At 34.7% G+C, this 20,232-nt stretch overlaps 1 protein-coding gene across 4 annotated transcripts in view; it reads right to left on the reverse strand.

Annotated features, from left to right (window-relative positions):
• RSRC1 (arginine and serine rich coiled-coil 1) overlaps positions 1-20,232 on the reverse strand; it is a 402,045-nt gene that overhangs the window by 292,216 nt on the left and 89,597 nt on the right. For all 4 annotated transcript variants that reach the window (XM_043473907.1, XM_043473906.1, XM_043473905.1 and 1 more), the window contains exon 4: positions 12,790-12,963. In XM_043473907.1, the coding sequence (XP_043329842.1) occupies positions 12,790-12,963 (174 nt within the window). The remainder of the gene's footprint in view (positions 1-12,789; positions 12,964-20,232) is intronic.

Genomic DNA, 20,232 nt, shown 5'->3' on the forward strand with positions numbered 1-20,232 from the left:
GGAATACGTGTAAATCTATGGCTGATTCATATCAATGTATGACAAAACCCACTGAAATGTTGTGAAGTAATTAGCCTCCAACTAATGAAAAAAAAAAAGAATTAATGAAAACAAATACACACCCAATACAGAGACTCAACAAAACTAATAAAATTGATAAATTCTCAACAAGATTAAGAAAAAAAATGGAAATACAAACAATTGATATCAGGATGGGAAAAGGATTACTACACAATTAATAATATATACAGATAACCTCCAGAGATAAAGATTTTTATGTCAAAAATATTGAAGACTTAGAGGGATTGAACAAATTCGTAGAAAAAAAAATTTTTTAACTTACCAAAACTGACACAAAAAGAAACAGAGATCTGATTAGTCCTATAACTATTAAAGAAATTAAACCTATAAAATAATCTTTTAGGTCAAGGTGCTTCACTTATGAATTGTTACTTTTCTGCAATATAGAAAAAAGAGTATATTCTTTGACTCAACTAATAAGTGGATAATAATTTGTGGTATATCCATAAAACAAAATACTACTCAGCAATATAAAGGAACAAACTGATACATGAACAGCCTAAATATACCTCAAAAGCATTATACTAAGTGAAAGAATCAGATACAAAAGACTATACTTACTTAGTAAGACCCCGCACAGTCAAATAAGTAAAAATTTAAAAGAATTTCTAAAGGCTATATACTGTACAACTCCATTTATGTGATATTGAAAAAAGGTAAAACTTTTCAGTTTGACAAGGATTGGCAGAAGTGGGTTAAGAATACTGCACACAGAGAATGAGGAAATTTTTTAAGGTGATGGAAATACTGTATATTTTGATTGTGATGAGAGTTACAGGACTATATAGTTTGTCAAAGCTCATAAAACTACATGTCTAAGAATCTTATTGCATGTAAATCATATCTCAGTAAATATATATGACTTTAAGAAAAACCTGATATAGAAATAAAAGTATATGAAAATTTCCAGAAACAGTATCAATGGTAAACATTTAAAGCAGACATTGCTTTGATAGTTTCAGAAGTAGACATCCTGTGATAAAATATCACTGTAACTCCTCTGAGCTTAGGTCAAGTCATGAAAATTTTTCAAATTAACTTTGCAGCAGCAAATTTACTGGACCTAACACTACTGAATGATAGATAAAATCTAAACATTTTCAATTAGAGCAAATAATCTAATAGCTACCTATCAGTTCAAGCAATTGTGTATGTATTTATATAAAAGCACTATTATTACTTGTCTAGACAGCTTTGAAAGATGAAAATATATTTTTTCCTCTCTTATTTTTCACCCTTTTTTGTGGATTTTGGTTGGATTTAATTTCTAAGTAATCACAACAATGGAGAAGGAAACGGCCAACCCACTCCAGTATTCTTAGCATGCTACAGTCCATGGGGTGGCAAAGAGTCACCCAATTTAGTGACTAAACAACAAATGGTCACAATATAAGTTTTGCCTCTCACTTATTCCAAATCTATCACTTTTCAAAATCTGACACCTACCAGTTTCTTTTTCTAATGTAGAATGCCCTCCTTTATCTTTCTCAAGAAAAAGCAGCTCAGACTGCAACATGACAACCAAATTAATTTTCAAGGTCTACTTCCAGGTGGCCTGTCGCAGGCTGGCATATTGACAGGGGCCAAAGGCTGCCATTCCAAAACCTCCTCTTGGAGTTCAGAAAGAATTAAAACAGCAGCACTCATTGTTGTATTTTCCTAACTGCACCTGCTGTGTTAGTGATCATCATATACATACTAGTATTTATAAAGTGTCTATACCCACAAGATCCAACCTCTGAGGCTCATCACAATTATCCTGTAGTTACACACTATCTCAGAATCCAAGGACCATATCCTGAGCACTAAATGCAAAGTATTAACCCCAAAACACCATCTGTAGTGTTTTTTTTATTATATACTTCCAGTGCCTTGAAATCTAAGATAGGTTAAACATGGATGGAATGCATACAACTTACTCTGCTTCAGTGGAAAATTGTACCCCATAACTACATTTATCCAAAGAGATTATTCCTATATCACCTGTCTACACATACTCTATTTACCAGGATATTAAAAACATTTAAACCAACCATCTTAAAACTGACCTAGAGATGACATTGAAATATAAAAAAATCTTCATGTAGAAATCTATTTCCCAATCTTTGCTGTATAATCAAAGGAGGTTAAACTTCTGCTTCTCTGCTTATGCTGACCAAGATTTAATGGTATGACAGTCACACAGTATTATGGTGTATTCCAACCTGTTCTATTTTGAAGATTCCATTCCAATGATTGCTAGACTGGGAAGAAAGCCTATGAGAAATGGATAAACTAGATCTTTTTTTAAAAAAATATTGAACAGATTGCTTCTATTCAGATTAGCATCATTCATATCTGAGATACCCAAGGTGCTTTACAATGAGGTATAAATTAGAACTATAATGAGTAATTATAAGCAACAGCTTGGCTTTTAGGGGAACTGCCTGTTTACTTAGAAAGAAAAGACTTGGCTGGCAGTCCAAGTTTATTCCCTCTACGTCCCTCTAACAATAGTGTAGAATATTTAGCTTACAAAGCCATACATAACTAGCTAAAGGCAAACACTAAGGCCTTCAGTAAAAGTCCCCTATGGAATGGTATATTTAACTCTAGTAGTTTGCCCTGTAACCATGTACTAAATCAGCAGAGTAGGTGATACCAATTAAGATCCTGAAATAAATTAGACTAGGTAAGAAGACTCATCAATGAGGACTGGAATTTTAATCAGTACTTAAAATATAAATCCTAGAAGTGACATTCAGTTTTTTTAATGACTGATGCTAAATGATATTGATTGCAGCATGATTGATAACAAAGTACAGAAAAGGACAGAGGAAGTTTGGCAGACTTCTTTAAAAATGTAGTCGAGAGGCTTTGATGGAAGTCACATATGTTTATGTGTGTGCACATGCATACTTAAACCAGGCATGGAGCGGTAGGGGACAAACTTGGTTATTTTCCTTATAACAAAAATTCAATTTTATCATTTTTAGACACTTAAAAGCTAGATTTTATAACCCAGAAACAACTTCTAAAACTATTTATTTATACATTCTACAAATATTTCAGTACTTGTTATAATCCAAGTAAATATAAATACAATCGATAAGATATATGTAATCTGCTAATTACAAAATTTTATAGTTACAGAGTTCTTTGTTCAGATTAGGTATAGATACTGTGGGTGCTAACTGCATATCTATTTAGCACCTCATGAGAGGCAAGAAATACTTTATAAAAGATGTGATCTCTAAAATGAGACAAAAAGATCATTGGAACGGACAATATTAAAGAAAGAGTTTTTAAGGCTAAGGGAATATTTCTTTAAAAAGACACAAAGGTAAGAAAAAAGAATGATAGTTGAAAAACTGGTAATCACAGGAATCAATACTTAAATTCATATTATTAATAAAAAACAAAATAATTATGATTTATTAAAACCCCAATGCATAAATAGTCTCTTACACACCACGCTTCTAATATTCACAGCTTTTCAACTATCGTTATCCCAGTTTTGGGCTTCCCAGGTATGCAGTGGTAAAGAATCTGCTTGCCAATGCAGGAGTTGCAGGTTCGATCCCTGGGTTGGGACGATACCCTGGAGAAGGGAATGGCAACACACTCCAGTATTCTTGCCTGAGAAATCCCATGGACAGAGGAACCTGGCGGGCTACAGTCCGTGGGGTCGCAAAGAGTCGGACACGACTGAGCACAGCACAGCACAGTCGTTCTACAGAGGAAATTTAAAAGTTTAAGAGGATAACTTGTCTTGTTAGGAAAAAAGATTATGATTTGAGATGACCAAAAAAGATGACTGGGTGTTCTCTCGAGGGTGCCTTTTCAAGTTACCTCCACCTTTCTAGGTCCCATATCCAAAGTATTTTTAAATGCCACAAATTCTAGATAGTTGATAACAATGCAAATTACTGTTTTCCAAAGATATTCAAATGATTTGTCCGTGGAGTTACGACTGTTTTCCCTCCCCATGTGGGAAAGTGCAGTTTTGAATCAACCAAGCAAGTTCATGTCAGGTACTCCTGGTGGCTTACATACAAGCTTGTTCTCTGGATTTTCCTTTGAGCTCTTTATAACAACTTTCTGGGTTCCCTTATTAGCTAATGAGTTAAAAAAACAGCTTTGGAATGGGTTTATGTATATGTTTATGAATCATGATATAAACTTAAAAAAAAATCCTTTAATAGATCCAAAGAAAAATAAGTCAGAATTTGAAGGTTTGTGTGGATTCTACATAGTTGCAAAGACAAAGTTCCTTCCATCAAACACAACTCACTACTTTTAATCTTGAATGTTAAAGATTTTTGTAATACCTCTTGTAAAGGGTCTCACCAAATTTTTATACTCCATGTGATAAAACCTATTAAAAAGTCCAGCTTGAGCCTACTTTCACTCTTACCAATTCTTCACATAATTATAATTCCTCAGCTTCTAATGGAATGAAAAAGGAAAATAAAAGTATCTCCTCTCATTCCAAGGCTTTTCACAGCTAAACAACCACAAAAAACAAAGACTGAGCTTATAATTCATGCTATTTAATGCTCTACCAGGCATAATTCATGTCAAATTCCATTGGGCAAACTCTGGGATAATGAAAGTGTACTAATATGATGAAAAAGAGAAAGGTGGTGACCTGGGGGAGAACTTATGAAGCCAATGTCTCCTGCTCTTGTTGATTATTCTTTTTGTTATGATGGATTTCCTTTCTCGATCTCACCTTTTTAAAAAATTAGACTGTTCCTGTTGAACAAAACTATTCAATAATACCTGGTGACAAATATTCAAACCCACATAATGGAAGTTAGGTGGTAAATTTCACTGTCATATAAAATACTCCTAACAACATAATAAGCCACTGTTATGGCATTCATTCAGTTCATAAGCAAACTGTAAAAGCTTTAAAAAGGAAGAAAAATCCAGCACATGCACTTTCAAGATGTATTTGTTTATCTGTTTAACAAAACTGACAGTACGAAGCTTCTTTTGCATGTTACAATGACATGTGTTAAAGGTATATTTCCTTCGAACCATTTACCCTTCGCCACTGGTGAAAGGCAACAAGATCTCTTTACAAAGTCTCGTCTTTTTCAATAAATTTTGCATGAAAACATGTTATCCTGGCACAAAGTTGCCTGCTGTCACATCCGAAGTGTGATAAATGTTTAATGAAAACAACACCACGCGGCTTGGTGTCAGACAACAGCTATCACACAGCCCTGCTTTGATCCAAACAGACACTTAAAAGGAGTTCTAAGCACACTCTGCACCACAGAACTCTATAACCTATATGCAAATAGGGGCAAATTAGCATAAATGACTTCCTGCTGCATAAAGAAATAAGAGGTAAAGAAAAATATGACAGCCTCTAAGAGTATGTAACTGCTGTCAAACTCAAGTCCAGCATTCCCAAACCACTTCCAACATCTTCTGCCAAGCACTAGGTAGGAAAAACCTCATCAACAGGAATTTAATACATGCAATTCTACAACTGAAGATAGGAACATTGCTAAGTTCAAAGTCATATCTTTATACATAGAGTATGACTACTACATGATACTAAACTTTTTAAAACTAATTCTAATACTTTTTAATTATTAATATCCACATTTTATAGAAGAATAAATTAAAGTTCACAGAAAATAACTTGTCTTGTAAAGGAAAAAATGTGGAAGATTTTAAATGAGCATTAATTCTAATTTCTGCAACTTAACTTTCCCAGAATCTAAACCCTTTAGCATACTTTTTTTTTTTTTTTAAGATGTACTATTCATAAAGGCTGGGTTTCCTTTATGGCTCAGCTGGTAAAGAATCCGCCTGCAATGCAAGAGATCTGGGTTCAATCCCTGGGTTGGGAAGATCTCCTGGAGAAGGGGAAGGATACCCACTCCAGTATTCTTCCCTGGAGAATTCCATGGACTGTATAGTCCATGGGGTCGCAAAGAGTCAATGTGATTGAGCGACTTTCACTTTCATTCATAATGGCTACATGTTCAAAATATAGCAATTCCCATGAACAAAAAGTATATGTTGTCTCTGTTGATACACTTTCTGTGTTTTTATTATATAAAAATATACCTAAAATAATTTTAATATAAGCAATATAACTTCTAATTACATTGCAGAGTCAACTCTTCCATGGAAGATTTTACATATAGGGAACTATAAGCCATGGGCTATAACCAAAGCTTAATTTCACTGCTATCCCTGTGACTTCCAGATAAATTTTCAAAGAGACTTAAAGAAGACAATTGATTTAGTGGGAGTCACATTTAAGAAATTCTATTTAAACACGTCCATCTCACATTACCCACCCAAAAGCACTGCTGCAGTGCATTCTGTATACACAGAGGGAAAGTCTTACCTCTCTTAAAAGTAGAAAGCTTCAGAAAGTTATGCAAAGGAAAAAGTTATCAACTCAAGTGTTTGGGCAAACTATTGCAGAAGTTCTTGATGGGCACATTTCTGAGAAGAGCATTTACCTACTGAAAAGCTAATGAGGGAATAGTAAAAGTGAAAAGCTTTCACAGTAGTGTCTCATAAAGGGAAATGCATTAGGTTCCTGATGTATCCTAAAGTTACTCAGATTAAGAAAGCATTTTACTAGGCAATAAATGCTTTAAACCAAATTTTCTCAGCTGGTGATTTAAAATCATGATTGAAAATAAATTAAAATCAATCATTCAAAATCTACTTTTAAGGATGGCACTATGATTTAAAATCAATAGTAGTATGTCACTGGAAGTATTGACATTTATTAACAAATAATTTTCAAAGAAATCTATAAAGATATTTTATAGTAGTTGACTATACTTTTATGACTTCCCTGATGGCTCAGATGGTAAAGAATCCACCTGCAATGCAGAAGACCTGGTTCGATCCCTGGGATGGGAAGATCCCCGGGAGGAGGGCATAATAACCCACTCCAGTATTCTTGACTGGAGAATCCCCATGGACAGAGGAGCCTGGCAGACTGCAGTCCATGGGGTTGCAAAGAGTCAGACAGGACTGAACAACTAAGCACATACTTTTTGGAGGTTGAGTAAAACGCTTCTAGAAAAGTCTCAGTAAGATACTAATCCACAGAAGACTTAAATGGGATATACAATGTTCACATCATCAAACCAAGTTATAACTATAATATGCCATGGAAAGTTTCATATTTCTAATTTTTGACTCTCAATAAGAGTTTGCTTAACAAAATGGTATTGCTAGGTGTTCAATTTCAATTTAATAACTCTATTATTACTAAATTTGTTTTCATGTTGCAAAGACATGTCCTCATAAAAAAATATAATTATCTAATGATACAATAAGTATTTGTTCTAAAATTTGGGGGGGAAACTAATATAAACAAATAAAATCTGCATCAATATTTTTAAAATTAAATATTCCTAGAAACCAAGTTTTATAAATATAAAACATTAAAAATTAAAGTCATGAAACCTTCTTGATAAAATCTAAGACAAGGCTTGGTTAGTGTCTTTCCTGTATTAATTTTTTACTCACTGTTGTAAAGAAAGGTACCTTTTAATCCCTACAAACACCTGATATCCTCCTAGTTTATATTAGGTCTCCATTCTTCAGCAAATTAATAAAACAAACAGATCAATTTATGATGTTATAAGATAAATCCTAATAAAAACCATTCAAATGCCCCAGAAATTTCTAGAACTTGTACTCAACTAGCTGCTATTTTTAAAAGGTTTTTCAGAATTGTCCTATTACTTTTCCAATTTATAAAATACTCCTTTACCCATTATTGTACTTATTCTCCTTGCTTTCTACTTCATAAATGTATGCTTTATGTCCTATCAATATTTGTAAATATTTGTATTTTCAAACTGGTTTGATGAAGACAAAAATTGTCATACATAAAGAAGTAGACTCACATGAGCTGTTGTTTTCTCTTATACGAGGAAGCATGTAGGTTATTTAGTACAAGCTAAAATCCTGGTTGCTGAGTTATACAATCACGATGAGCTGATACATAAGTCCTAATTCAATCATTTGTGAATCTTTTTTCTTTTCTCTCCACCTACACGCATTCCTTAAATCAAATTTCAAAGATCCAATGAAACCATCACAAAAACACATTTCATTAAGTCCTAGAAATTTTTGTGGTTTTATTAATATAATGAAAAATAATTTCAAATAAACAGATGAGATGCTAATGTGGGAAAGTACAGAAGAAAGGCAGAAAAGGAATTAATCTTTTACTAATAACAGATATCCGACCTAATCATCTAAAAATAAGGCACAGAAGATTCTTTCAGTTTTCTTTAGCTACTTCCTAGGATTTAAGTAACAGCATATCACTTGAACTCAAACACTACAGATCATCATCAATAACTATGGATTGTGTGTTATTAAGAGTCAGGATGCTATTGTTAGTGAATGTGAATTAGAAGCCTAACTCTGCCATTTATTTAAAAGTCTTATGATCACAAGTCTTCATCTGTATAAATGGGATAATAAAAGCACGTATTTCATTAGGTCAGTATGAAAATTAAATGAGATACTATACATCTAGCAAAATTTCTGAAACTTAGAAAATATACTTAAAATGTTAGATGCTTATTATAATATCCACAGTAAGTAAAGCATTTTGTTCATGTAGACCTCATCATAAAATTACTTGATATTTCACTGGCTTATCACTGCCTATAGAATTAACTCTAATATCTTTAATATAACATATAAACTGAAAGTGAAAGCTGCACAGTCGTGTCCAACTTTTTGTGACCCCATGGACTATAGCCTACTAGATTCCTCTGTCCATGGAATTCTCCAGGGAAAGATACTGGATTGGGTAGCCTTTCCCTTCTCCATGGGATCTTCCCAACCCAGGGATCAAGCCCAGGTCTCCCACATTGCAGGTGGACTCTACCATCTGAGCCTCCAGGGAAGCCCAAGAACATTGGAGTTGGTAGCCTATCCCTTCTCCAGGGGATCTTCCCGACCCAGGTATCAAACCAGGGTCTCCTAGTTACAGGTGGATGCTTTACTAGCTGAGCTACCAGAGGAGCGCCACAACATATAAGGAGTTCTGATAAACACCTCTCATCATTATTACTCTTCTATAAACCAACCCCATTAGACTTCAGTTCCTCAGGTATGCCATACCCACTTTGCCTTCCTCCAAGTATCAATATTTCCACATGAAGTTCATTTTGCATACAACATTCTATCCCATCCTCTCCTTCCTTCACTGTATAAAAATCACATCTTCAAGAGCCCATCCCTAACATGCTGACTAATCTAGGTTGATTAGTTTAATGTTCACGAAAATACCTTGCAACTAGAATATGTCAAGACTGAAGATGAAACCCAATGTGCTGAGACTGGCCTGTTGGAAAAATAAAAAGGGTCTAGGACTGCTTACCTCCAAACTGTTGATTATATTAGCAATAAATATACTTATTGTTTAAGCCAGAGGTTGACAAACTACAGCCCTTGGGCAAATCTAGCCAGCTGCCTATTTTAAAAAAATAAAGTTTTATTGGAATTTAGCCATGCCATAAATTTAGCATTATCTATGGCTGCTTTCATGCTAAAAGGGCAGAGTTTAGTAGTTGCAACAGAGACATAAGGCCCAGGAAGCCTAAGTTATTTACTATCTAGCTCTTCAAAAAAGCTTCCTGCCTTTGGTTTAAGCTACATTTAGTTAGGTTTTGTTACTCGTAGTCAGAAGATTCCTAACCCGTAGGAGTTACCCGTTTCCTTTTGAAACATTCATCTGATTTCACTGCAATAATTTATCTATCTTCCTTTCTATATATGCTTATTTTGCCACCTGCATGAAATCTTTCAGTAGGATTGCAGCCATTATGTACCGATTACTTAACATACACATGACAAATAGAATGCATTCAAATATTGTTGACAGAACAAGTGAACAAATGAATGCGTGAGCATATCTGATCAATAACCAATAAATTTTTATTAACAACTATGTACATCCAGCCTGGATGGCATCACCGACTCGATGGGCATGAGCTTGAGTAAATTCCGGGAGTTGGTGATGGACAGGGAGGCCTGGCGTGCTGAGATTCATGGGGTCGCAAAGAGTCGGACACGACTAAGTGACTGAACTGAACTGAACTGATGTACATTAGGTATTCTGAGTGAGAGAAAAGAGCATATGACAGCATGCTCTGCCCTAAATGGCTTAAAAATCAGGTTTACAGACTTCCCTGGTGGCCCAGCGGTTCAGACTCTGAACTTCTAATGCAGGGGGCGTGAGTTCGATCCGTACTCAGAGAACTAAGATCCCACACACAGCACACTGCAGCCAAAACACTAATAAAATAAAATGAAATTGTCTATTTAAAAGAGAAAGAAAAATCAGGTTTAGGAAATAAACATGAAAGCTGTGGGAAAAAATATTTAAGTTATTTCTGAAGCAAAACAGGGGGCATCTGTCATATGTAAGTACTACCATATTGAATGTATATATTAATGATAGCCCCACTAAATCCTGATTTTAGATCATACCGAAGGGTATGAATTTGTGTGTACTTAGAACTAACTAGAAGGAACGGCACACTGACATAACACCACCCTGTCCTATGGTCCACTAAAACCATGAATATGACTGAATCAGGCTATTCACTGCTTTCTGGCATCCATACTCAGGGCCCTTCAACTGACACCTCATGTTTTGACCCTGTTCATTACCTTTGTTCAGAGAAGGCAATGGCACCCCACTCCAGTACTCTTGCCTGGAAAATCCCATGGATTGAGGAGCCTGGTAGGCTGCAGTCCATGAGGTCGCTAAGAGTCGGACACAACTGAGCGACTTCACTTTCACTTTTCACTTTCACGCACTAGAGAAGGAAATGGCAACCCACTCCAGTGTTCTTGCCTAGAGAATCCCAGGGATGGGGGAGCCTGGTGGGCTGCCATCTATGGGGTCGCACAGAGTCGGACATGACTGAAGTGACTTAGCAGCATTACCTTTGTTGAGATTTAAGAAATAATGACAAATATGATATTATTATCTTATAAACCTGTCATCCAGGAATGAGTCCTTTGAACACAATAAGCTCTGAGTGATCAAATAATCTAACTGTAGAGCTGGCCCAGACCTTCAAGATTACTGTCACCATATAAGACCCTTTCCTGAAACTATGCAACCTCCTTATTTATTCATGCTCTTGTTTTCTCTTACCTTTAAAATGCCCCATATAATACTTTATGTAATATCAACTTTATTCTAAAAGTGTAAAAGTTGGTGAAGTAGAAAGCAAAGATTTAATGACCAGTAAAAATCATAGTCACATCACATAGTCACATAATATTTAAAGCATAAACCCAAAGGAGGAGGGAAAAAAAGGAACAAGGAGCAAAGCATTTCCTTGACTGACAAAATTTATTTGTCCTCTTAGTCTGTATTTTCCAATCTTAGAAACTTACTCTACATGCTCTCTTCCAATCTATTATTCTTCTGACTTTTACCCCTTATCAATATATTCCCCCCATATCCTCTCTGATCCTCATTTCATTCTAACTCTGGCTAAGTCAGCCTCCCTATCTTTAAAGCCAGATATCCAATCCTATCTCCTCTAATATTCAACAATCCTTAAAACTAGAAGAGACAGAACTCAGGATTTTCCAGGGCAGTGACTGCTTAATGTACATTAATGGCTGCAGGGTGACCAGGGAAAAGAAAGTCACATAATAATGTAACACATTCCCAAAATCCACTACAAATGGATCATTTCAAAGAATACATAAAAGCCAATAATCCAGGCAGTTTTATATAGTATCACTGTAAATCTGGATAAAAATAAGCATACAGACAACTGTGAAAAAGAAAGGGATGGGAAGAGTTCCATATTCTTCAATAAACTTAACTCTTTATAGAATCAAGATCTCAAGGAACCATATGGAAGATCTTGGTAAGCTTTTCAATTTAACACTGAGAAGGGACACACTAAAAGACAAAATCCGTGTCTGAAGTGCTGAAGTGAACACACATAGGGTGCTGAAAGAATGACAAAAGAGGACAAATTCTAAGATGCTCTACTTCACAGAATAAAAGACCCCAATGTCACTTTGGAAAAACAAATAAGCAGCTGTAATTTAAACTAATAAAGATTTTGTTTCATTTTAACATCTTCTAATTAAATAAACAATTTTGAGTGGACTTCAACATCCAAACATCCAAAATTGGAACAACTCTTTTAATGATAACAATTCCAGAAAAAATAAACTCTGGGTCTCATGTTCACATACACTCATCTAACAATCACATATATTTTTATATTAAGGAAGTCCTCATTCTACATTGAAAGAAGTCTTAACCAATAGTAAATCATGTGGTTCCCTCCCTTATCTTTTTTCTTTTTCTCTGAGTTTTAATAAGCTAATATACATCTTCAATCATAAGTAATCTTCAAATTTTAAGTATCATATTCATGATGAGGAAAATGGAACTTTCTTAACAAATTATGTAAATTTTCCTTTACTGACATAAGTTTTGACAGTACAATTTATTTCTAAGATTTATTGTATAAATATTAAATGAAAACAGGAATAGAAAGGAAGTACAGTAAAAATTTGAGATACGTATTTTGACATCTTTTCTTCTTTCTCCCTTATAGTCTCCCCTTTTTTCCATCTAAGAAGCACATCGGAAGATGAAAATACAGTTTTATTGCTGGTATGGAATCAATGAGTCACCACTGCTTTAGATTCACTTCAACTTACCCACGTTTGATGTTGTGTAACTCCTTGTCCTTGCCTTTATCCTTTTCCTTTTCTCTTTTCTCCTTATCTCTGCCTTTACGTCGTTCTCTATCCCGAGATCGACTACGTGTTCTTCTGTGGCTGGACCTTTCACTGCTTCGACTGTGGGAACGTGGCCGAGGTCTTGATCGGGACCTACAGTAAGTAGATTTCATTAAATACATTGAGAATATAATTTGTATTATGAAATTAAAATTTTTTAATTGTCTGAAAGAAAAGGATTTAGTTTTAATTAAGGATTCAGTTAACTGTGTGAAATGAGCATCTAAAGATGATTCTTTATGAATAAGTACTCTGCTAAGTGATATGTGAGGGAAACACAGGGTGCCAACTTTACAAAAATATAAGATTTAGTCAAAGAGTGTTTGTTCAGGTGTTCACGGGTTCCTGGTGGCATAATGGATATGAATCTGCCCTCCAACACAGGGGTATGGGTTTGACCCCTGGTCCAGGAAGACCCCACAAGACTCGGGGCAACTAAGACTGTGCAATACAACTACTGAGCCCGCACTGTTAAGTCCATGGGCCGCAACTACTGAGCCTGCCCACCTAGAGCCCATGCTCTGCAACAAAAGAAGCCACTGCAATGAGAAGGCTGTGTACCACAACTAGATAGCAGCCTCGGCTCTCTGCAACTAAAGAAACGCCCACACACAACAATGAAGACCCAGTGCAGCCAGTAAATAAATAAATAGAAAAAAAAAAAAAAAAGTGTGCCAGCCTTGTAGCACTACAACCAGCTTTTAAAAAAGTGTTTAGTGAAAAAAGTTTTAAAGTTCAAATCAAGTCTTCAATGCTGAAATCTCTTCAAGATAAAATAACAAATCTAAATGGATCTATTCTAATCCCCAAGAATTAGGATCTTCCCCATCCCTACAAACTCTGCTTCTATTAATATATTGATTCAACATAATTTCCTGTATTAGTTACATTAAAACTATTCTTCTACATAACCCAGCTTATCTTTGCATTAAATGAAGGACAGTATTACATCGGATATATTATGTGCCTTTAAAAAGTAAATATTTTAAATCCTGCCCTACAGTACCGACAAAAAAGTCTCTAACAGATTGATGATCGATCCTACAGAAACTATAAAAAACTGTCTGAAGTCACTGAATAGTGAGTGAAAGAAGGCACTGACCTATAAAAGGAAAAAATCTTACTATTTAAAGATGTTGCTGATTTATTTAACATAATTTCAAGCAATTCGGTTATGGACCAAAAAGAACGAGCAATGACAACACTTGGAAACAAGAAACAACAACAAAAAAGATTGTTATTTTATGAGTTTCTTTTCTGAGGACAAGCCTAAGTCTGTGCCATGCCGGACAGCTAAAACTCCAACAGAGAACCTTAAGATTTATGGTCTAAAAAACTAGAACAAAGACTCAGGGAAATCATGGGAAAAGAGTCAGGGGGGAGAGAGCCAAAAATTGTAGCTGTAAATGCTATTCAGACCTCTGGCTGAATCTTAGATCATGCAGGAGGGGCAGACTCCAAACAGCTAAGGAAGAAAGAACTGAACTAAATATTTAACTGCCCCTAGAGAGACTAACGACTGAACTGAACTGAACTGAGAGAGACTAATTCAACTAATACATATTAATGAGTTCATTTAATTTTCTGCTTTAAAAAAAGGTAAACAGAAAAGGTCATATTCTTCAGAGGAATATAACAGAGTCCATAATATTCAAAACATGACATTCATCATGTCCATGATAAAATTCAAAATTACTAGATATACAATGAACATGAGAAATTTAACAAGAGATACCAACCCTGGGATGAGTCAGATGTTGAATTACCAGGCAAGGATTTTAAAGTAGTAGGTATAACTATGTTTGTCCTGAATATAAAGCTAAGAAATTTTAGAAGAAAAACAAGAAAGAAAAAACATTCTGTAACGGAAACAATACAATATATGAAATTAACATTATACTAACAGAGGCCAGAAGCAGACGGGTAGCAACAGAAGGGAAAAGCTCTGTGTACTTGAAGATAAATAAACTGAAATTGTCCAATTTGAAGAACTAAGAGGAAAAAAGATGGTTAAATGAAAAGAAAAACACATCTTCTGTAATCTCTGTGACAATATTCAAATATCTAACATGTTTATTTAAACTCAGAAGTAGAGTAGAGAAAATAATGAGATAGAAATCAATGTTTTTTTTTTAAAGTGGTAGTCAAAATTCCCCAGATTTAGTGAATAAAAAATTTACAGGGATTTCCCTGGTGGTTCAGTGGTTGAGAATCCACCCCTGCAATGCAGAGGGTGTGGGTTCAATCCCTGATTAGAGAACTGAGATCCCACAGGCCTTGGAGCAACTGAGTCCTTGTATCACAACTAAAGAGCCCATGTGCCACAATGAAAGATTTTGTGTGATGCAACGAAGACCCTGCCTGCCACAACTAAGATGCAGCCAAACAAGTAAGTATTTTTTTAACTTACAGTCAAGAACTGTAATGAACTCCAGAATAAATGTGAAGACCATGACTAGTAATACCATAGTCAAGCTCATGAAAACTAAAGATAAAGCAAAATCTTGAAAGTATTTAGAGAAAAGTTGACACATTACATACAAGAGAACAATAACATGAATTATCACTGGCTTCTCACAGAAACAATGAAGATCAGAAGACAGTGGAACAAAATTCTTAACATGGTGAAAGGGGAGGGGGAAACCAAACTGGAATTTTATACCCAGCAAAAATATCCCTCAAAAAATAAAAGTAAATCAAAGGCATTTTTGAGATAAAGGAAAAGTAAATCATAATCATTAACAGTTAATAATGTAATTACAGTCTGTATTCAAGTGAATTCTTCAGGCTAAACAGAATGATAAATGGTGGAAACTTGGACCTTTAGAAAGGAAATAAAGGCCACTAGAAATGGTAAATCCAGGGGTAAATATTAAAAAGTACTTCCCTTAATTTAGTTAAAATACATATATATTTAAAAGTAAAAATTCTAAAGTAAAAATTATTTTTAGTAAAATAATTTAAAGTAAAAATTACAGTGTTTTACTATAGGGTTTATAATTAAAGTAGATATAATGCATGTAATCTCTAAAGAATAAATAATGGGGCAGGTAAATGAACATATACAGTTAGAAAGTTTTTACATTTCAATGAACAGTGAAATATTAACTCTAAGTACACTGAAATGGTAAGGGTATATATGTAATCCTTACATTGACCACTTACAGGAGAAAAAAAAAGGAGGAGGAAGAGGAACAAAATACAAAAGTAAAGCTAAAAACCCAAACAATGAACTAAAAGAGATTTCTTTAAAAATATTCATTAACCCAAAAGGAGGGTGAAAAGGCTCACATGCCTTTCCATAAGACTTTCAAGATTAAGCAATCCTGGCCAAGAAACAAAAACAGAGTTGTTCCATTCTCCAATAGATTCTGATGAAAACAAGTAATAAATCAAGTATAATGCCAAGATGAGACACTGGAGAAGAATCAAACTGGGTCTATATGAAATCACATAAGAGATGGCACAGATATTTATGCTGTGTCAAAGTCGCTTACATCCTATCACTCTGAAAGTGTCACTACTATCTGGACAGTCGGATGAGTTTTATTGGGAAAATGATTTTTCTCTTGTTTCTATAGTTTTGCACTAGCAGGTTGGTTTGGTAATAAATACATGAGACCTTTTGCTTGAGAGGGGAAAAAAAGCCAGAGTTTGTCCAAATAAATAAATTAAAAAATTTTTTTTATTTTATATGAGAGAATAGTTGATTAACAATGTTGTGTTAGTTTCAGATGTACAGCAAAGTGATTCAGTTATACATATACATGTATCTTTTTTTTTTTTAATGTTTTTCCCATTGAGGTTATCACAGAGTATTGTGTAGAGTTGCCTGTGCTATACAGTAAGTCCTTGATGATTAAGATATGCACTAAATATAGATAAATCATGTAAACACAAAACAGCTGGAATGAATACAATAATATCAAAAAACTAAACTATCACCCTAGACACTGCCAAATTCTGGTTTCCCAAGAATATCAACAGATTTGGTAAATCCCTAGATACACTAATCAAACAAACAAGAAATAAGAAAACACAAATCATCAAAGAGATTTAAAAAAAAAGATTGTGGATAAGGAGATCACAGGAACTAGTCTTGGGTACTTAGGACATATATAGGGCTTGAAGAAAACTATATGAGTTTTACTGGTAGTAAGTTCTGTCCTTTTTCATCCCTAACTGGTTCATTCAGTGAGTAAAGAGCAATACTGCATCATGAGATCACAAACTTTTTTTAAAAAGTGATTTTGACAAGTGACAATATTTATTGCCAGGTTTCCCTGGTGGCTCAGTGGTAAAGAATCCGTCTGCCAATGCAAGAGATGCAGATTCAGTCCCCGGGTTGGGAAGATCTTCTGAAGAAGGAAATGGCACTCCTCTCCAGTATTCCAGCCTGGGAAATCTCACGGACAGAGGAGCCTGGAGGGCTATAGTCCATGGGGTCACAAAAGAGTCAGACCCAACTTAGCAACTAAACAACAAACAACAAAACAAAACAATATTTATTGCTAGGAATGTCAATATGGGTTCATTATCCTAATTTACAAACTGTAAATTGGCATGATTTTCTCTTTGACTACTTCTCTTAATTTTGACCCACTCATCTTCCATATAAAATTTTAATTTAGCAACAATCTAACTCCAATACTTTGGCCACCTGAGGCGAAGAACTGACTTATTTGCAAAGACCCTGATGCTGGGAAAGATCGAAGCCAGGAGGAGAAGGGGTCAACAGAGGATGAGATGGTTGGATGGCATCACTGACCCGATGGACATGAGTTTGAGTAAGCTCCAGGAGTTGGTGATGGACAGGGAGGCCTGGTGTGCTGTAGTCCATGGTGTCACAAAGAGTTGGACACAACTGAGTGACTGAACTGAACTGAACTGCCCTACAGACACTTATGTATTCATTTCTAGTTAAATCTTTTATTATATGTGGGTATATAAAAATTTTAACTGATAATTCTACATTCTTTGAATAATATTCAGTCAGACTTTAAAGTTTTTGAATGAAAAGAAAGCAATAATAATAAAAAAGGGGGGAACCTTTTTTGTGATAACCATGGCCACTACATATACAGTACACACACACACACACACACACACACAGTATATTATCTTAATTAGGTTTTACATTATAATTCTGGCAATTAGTTTTCACTGAACTAGTTAAAATATAGAATAGCAAAAGAGAAATGAGTTAAACATTAGCTTAAACTCTTAACAACAAATCCCTAAGAGTTTCTCTTTTTTTAAATAAAACTTTTAAGTTCATTTCTAAATGACAGTCCACTTGGACTGCAAGGAAAGTGCAATCCCCTTGGACCTTGAGATACAGCCAATCCTAAAGGAAATCAACCCTGAATATTCATTGGAAGTACTGATGCTGAAGCTGAGGCTCTAATTCTTTGTCCACCTGATGCAAAGAGCCAACTCACTGGAAAGATTCTGATGCTGGGAAAGATGGAAGGCAGGAGGAGAAGGGGACAGTAGAGGATGAGACAGTTGGATGGCATCACCAACTCAATGGACATGAGTTTTAGCAAGGTCCGGGAGTTGGTGAAGGACAGGGAAGTCTGGTGTGCTGCAGTTGATGGAGTCGCAAAGAGTCAGACATGACTGAGCAACTAAACAACAACAACAACTAAGAAAAACACACTACTGGACAAAATGCAGACTCATTTGTGGACTATAGATAAGGCAGACATTGGTGAAATCATGTATTTATGGTATCTTAAAAACTAAATGTATATGCTCTTAATATATCCAAAGCCAAAGAAGTATTAAATCTAAACAAAATAAATTCTCATATAATGCTGTCCTCAAGTTATTTCCTCTCCGGACATCTGTTTCCTCACCTATAAAATGCTGATAATATCTACCATTCAGTATTATTATAAGGATTAAATAGTAGTACCAGCTGAATCATGAGATAGCAGACAGATGATTTGGGAGTAGGCAGGCACTGAGAAAAAAGTAACTGTGGTATGTGCTAATCCAAATGAATGAGTAAAATCTGAGTCAGAACATATGAAATGTTTCCCTCATACCACAGCTAATCCAGTACAGAGAAGTGTTATGCTTCTGACAGACTTTTAAAATGTTAACTCTGACTAAGGATTACAGTTTCAATATATTTCTCTTATATAGGAAAGTAAATAACAATAATCTTGATTAAAGATTATTGTCTTCTCCACAGGAAACCTTAGCAACCAAATACATGATATTCGCCAGTTTTCTATAACAGGAAAATCGTATCACCCATCATTCAAGCCTTTGGAAAATAGAGATACTTTTTAGAGTCCAGGAAGGCATTATAACATAAGGACAAAAGGCTTAAACTAGCCCTGTCTCAGAGAAACCAGAAAGTAGGATAATTCAATTATCATCATAGCAAAAATAAACAACACAACTAGAAGCCTTCTATCAATTACTTATCTGCCTCACTCGTCCCACTGCAACTACTTTCCTAATCTCCACTCCTTCCAACCTACCCAATGCCTGAAATAAACTCAATTATCTCCAAATCCATCTTATAATTTTTCCTAACACAAAGACTCGACTGTAGAAAACATATGCCTAACATTTTTCAAAAATATTTTGTTTGTTATGTCTTCATACAAGCAACATATGTCATTCTGTAATTTTTTTTAATAAATGTTGCTGATATGGCTCAATGACCTATGATAGCAATAGCACATGCACAGTTTAAGTCACTCATAATGTCAAATTAAAAGAAAATAGTAAGTTTTAAAACATCATGGTATAAAATATAAGCTACTAGCTTCCCCTCCCCAATGTTTTAATATTCATTATTTTAATTATCATATTGTAGGCCTCTTAACTTTGCTAATAGACTACATGAAGCAAAACATAACTCTGGAGAGAATAAACAGAAAAAAGATAGCAAATCCAAAACATAGTTTTTACAACAATATCATTAAAGGCTGTTAAAAAGGACCACAAAAAAAAGACCACAAAATCAAATACATATTTTAAATGAATTAAGCTGCTGACTTCTTTGCAGTCATAAGAATTACACAATTTTGAGTAAAATACACATCATAGATTATTCACAACCCTGTTTATTAAGTAAATTTAATTACATATTTGAAGGATCTCCATCAAGAATAAAAACTAAAGAGTTTTCCTACTCTGACCACAGAAACAAAAAAGTCAAAGAAACTATACTACAATTTACAATGTTATTTTCCCCTCATTCCTTAAATAAATACCTTTCTGATAAATCACTCTAGAAGTCTCTAGAGTACCAAAGCCAATATGGAGATATATTATAACCAAAGAAACATTTGATAAAAAATGTGGCACTCTAGAACACACAATATATAAGTAATAAAT

The sequence above is a fragment of the Cervus canadensis genome, chromosome 7 (assembly GCF_019320065.1).
Source record: "Cervus canadensis isolate Bull #8, Minnesota chromosome 7, ASM1932006v1, whole genome shotgun sequence".
Classification (NCBI taxonomy): Eukaryota; Metazoa; Chordata; class Mammalia; order Artiodactyla; family Cervidae; genus Cervus; species Cervus canadensis.